This window comes from Neofelis nebulosa, chromosome 3 (assembly GCF_028018385.1).
Source record: "Neofelis nebulosa isolate mNeoNeb1 chromosome 3, mNeoNeb1.pri, whole genome shotgun sequence".
Lineage (NCBI taxonomy): Eukaryota > Metazoa > Chordata > Mammalia > Carnivora > Felidae > Neofelis > Neofelis nebulosa.
The window spans coordinates 142,270,541-142,273,068 of record NC_080784.1 but is presented as its reverse complement, the minus strand read 5'-3'; the positions used below and the strand labels follow the sequence as shown (position 1 = coordinate 142,273,068).

The following is a 2,528-nucleotide window of genomic DNA, read 5'->3' as shown; positions in this document are numbered from 1 at the left end:
CAACAACAACAACAGGAAGCCCCTCAGTTTTAGCAAGCTAGTTACACCTCTTAATCAAGTGTGTGCAGCACAGAGAACCAAATAATTGTCCCTAAGTGTTAGAAAATATTTGACAAAATATTCTACAGACAGAATCTGAATATCCTATATCTTAGAGGGCATGGAGCAGGATTTTATGACAATAGAGGGGGTTAATCCCTAGAGTAGCTGGCCCAACCTTAATGGTTGATGTTAAAAAACACACCACATTTTCTAGTGGGTTTTTTTTCTACTGTAATTTATTCATTTCAAGCCACAGGCCTACTTTTACAGTTCCCTAGAAGTTATGTAGCAACTGGTTTACAAATAAAATCAGAGTCTGTAACAGTATCATCATATTAAGAGACAGAATTGCTGGATCCTTTCATAATATAAAAAGCTCACATCTTGGGAATCCATGGTTGGTATTATTATGGTATACCTGAGATGTATCTTGCTCCAATTAGCATTACCATGCTACTCACTATAAAAAAGCCCAAGGGCAAACTAGAGAAGATAGTAGGATCACTACTTTCAGGAGTCTGAGTTGTAACCCAACCCATTGACTTCATCACAGCTTTCTTCCATGTAGAATAACGAATTTCACATTCTGTGGCCTTGATCTGTGGTTCAAACTGTTCCATAATGACAACTGACAAATCCTCGGGTTTAAGACTCCAAACGCCCACCCCTTCTGCAGCTCCTGCTGCCATGGCAGCTCCCAGTGCGGTTGTTTCAGGCATAGGGGGCTTTATTACTGGAATATGCAGAATGTCTGCTTGTAGTTGCATAAGAACTTTATTGTTGGTCATTTTTCCATCTACCTGCAAATGACGGAGGGGAATTCCACAGTCATGGTTCATGGCATCCAAAATCTCTCGGGTTTGGAAACAAACAGATTCTAGTGCAGCAAAAGCAATATGACTTTTATTGATAAACTGAGTGAGACCACAGATTATTCCTCTTGCAGTGGGCTCCCAATAAGGTGCATATAACCCTGAAAAAGCTGGGACAAAGTAACAGCCATAAGAGGTACCTACATCTCTAGCAAGTACTTCAATTTCTTCTGAGGTGTTTATAATTCCAATATTGTCTCTTAACCAGCGAATAACAGCGCCAGCTATAGCAACAGAACCTTCCAGTGCATAACATGCTGGCTTGTCTCTGCCTAGTTGATAAGCCACTGTGGTCAGAAGGCCATGTTCAGAAAACACACACTTATGACCGGTATTACACAGTAAGAAACAGCCTGTTCCATACGTGTTTTTGGCTTGTCCTTCTTGGAAGCACATTTGTCCTACCAATGCAGCAGACTGGTCCCCCAAGCACCCAGATATTGGCACCCCTTCCAAGGTCCCAGCTTTCATTAGGCCATAGATCTCAGAAGAACTCCATACATTTGGAAGAATGTCCATTGGAATTTCAAAAAAGTCACAAAGCTCTTTATCCCATTCTAAAGAATGGATGTTGAAAAGCATTGTCCTACTTGCATTTGTTACATCTGTACAATGGACACCACCATATACTCCTCCTGTCAAACTCCAGATAAGCCATGAATCAATGGTACCAAAAAGAGCTCTACCTTCTTCAACAGCCTTTTGAACTTTTCTCACATTGTCAAGAATCCAACGAAGTTTCACTGCACTGAAGTAAGTGCTAAGTGGAAGGCCTGTCTTGGACTTGACAAAGTTATTATTTTCTGGAATTTTCTTCCTAAGATTTTCAACAGTAGACTGGGTTCTTAGATCAAGCCACACCACAGCATTGTAGAGCGGCTCTCCAGTTAACTTGTCCCAGATTACTGTGGTTTCCCTCTGATTGCTGATGCCAATAGCTTTTATGTTGGATATATCAATGTTCAGTTTATCAAGTTTCTCACATGTTGTCTCTATACACTCATAGACAGACTGAAGGATTTCCTTAGGGTCTTGTTCTACCCATCCTTCTTTTGGGAACTCTTGTGTTAATTCCACTTGATGGCAACCAAGTAGATCCGCTGTTTTTGAATTGAAAACCAGAAAGCGAGTGGAATTAGTTCCCTGCACCACTGCCCCCACCAAAGGCCCCACAGCTGCTTTCTTTGGGGCTGCCATGAAATCAGTCGGTCAGCCGTTTCCCGAGTGATTAAAGTGTTCCAGGGGGAGGGGCACGCAATACATTAGGAACGTCAAGAGCGTCAGGAGCGTCAGGAACCTGTGCGCAGGGGTTGCCTGTGCTCAACCGGAAGCTATGGGGTAACCCTTGACCTTTAACTGGCTATCTGCTCACCCCACCCCTCTGGCCTAGACCCTGCCCTCAGCCACTCAATTATCTTTTAAGGAGATTTAAGCTACAAAAAGATCATGTATTTACCTACATAATTACTGTTACCAGTGCTTTTCATTTCATTCTGTGGATTCATGTTTGTGTTACCATTTCCTTTCTGCCTATAAGAGTTCCCTCAACATTTCTTCCAGTGTGGGTCTGCTGGAAATAAATTCTTCCAACTTTACAATGTCTGAGAAGTATTT

At 42.0% G+C, this 2,528-nt stretch overlaps 1 protein-coding gene across 1 annotated transcript; it reads right to left on the bottom strand.

Annotated features, from left to right (window-relative positions):
* Positions 1-256: 256 nt before the first annotated feature.
* Positions 257-2,159, bottom strand: GK2 (glycerol kinase 2). Its single transcript, XM_058722150.1, has one exon. The coding sequence runs from the start codon at positions 2,109-2,111 to the stop codon at positions 450-452; it is 1,662 nt and encodes a 553-aa protein (XP_058578133.1). The 5' UTR covers positions 2,112-2,159; the 3' UTR covers positions 257-449.
* Between the last annotated feature and the right edge of the window lie 369 nt (positions 2,160-2,528).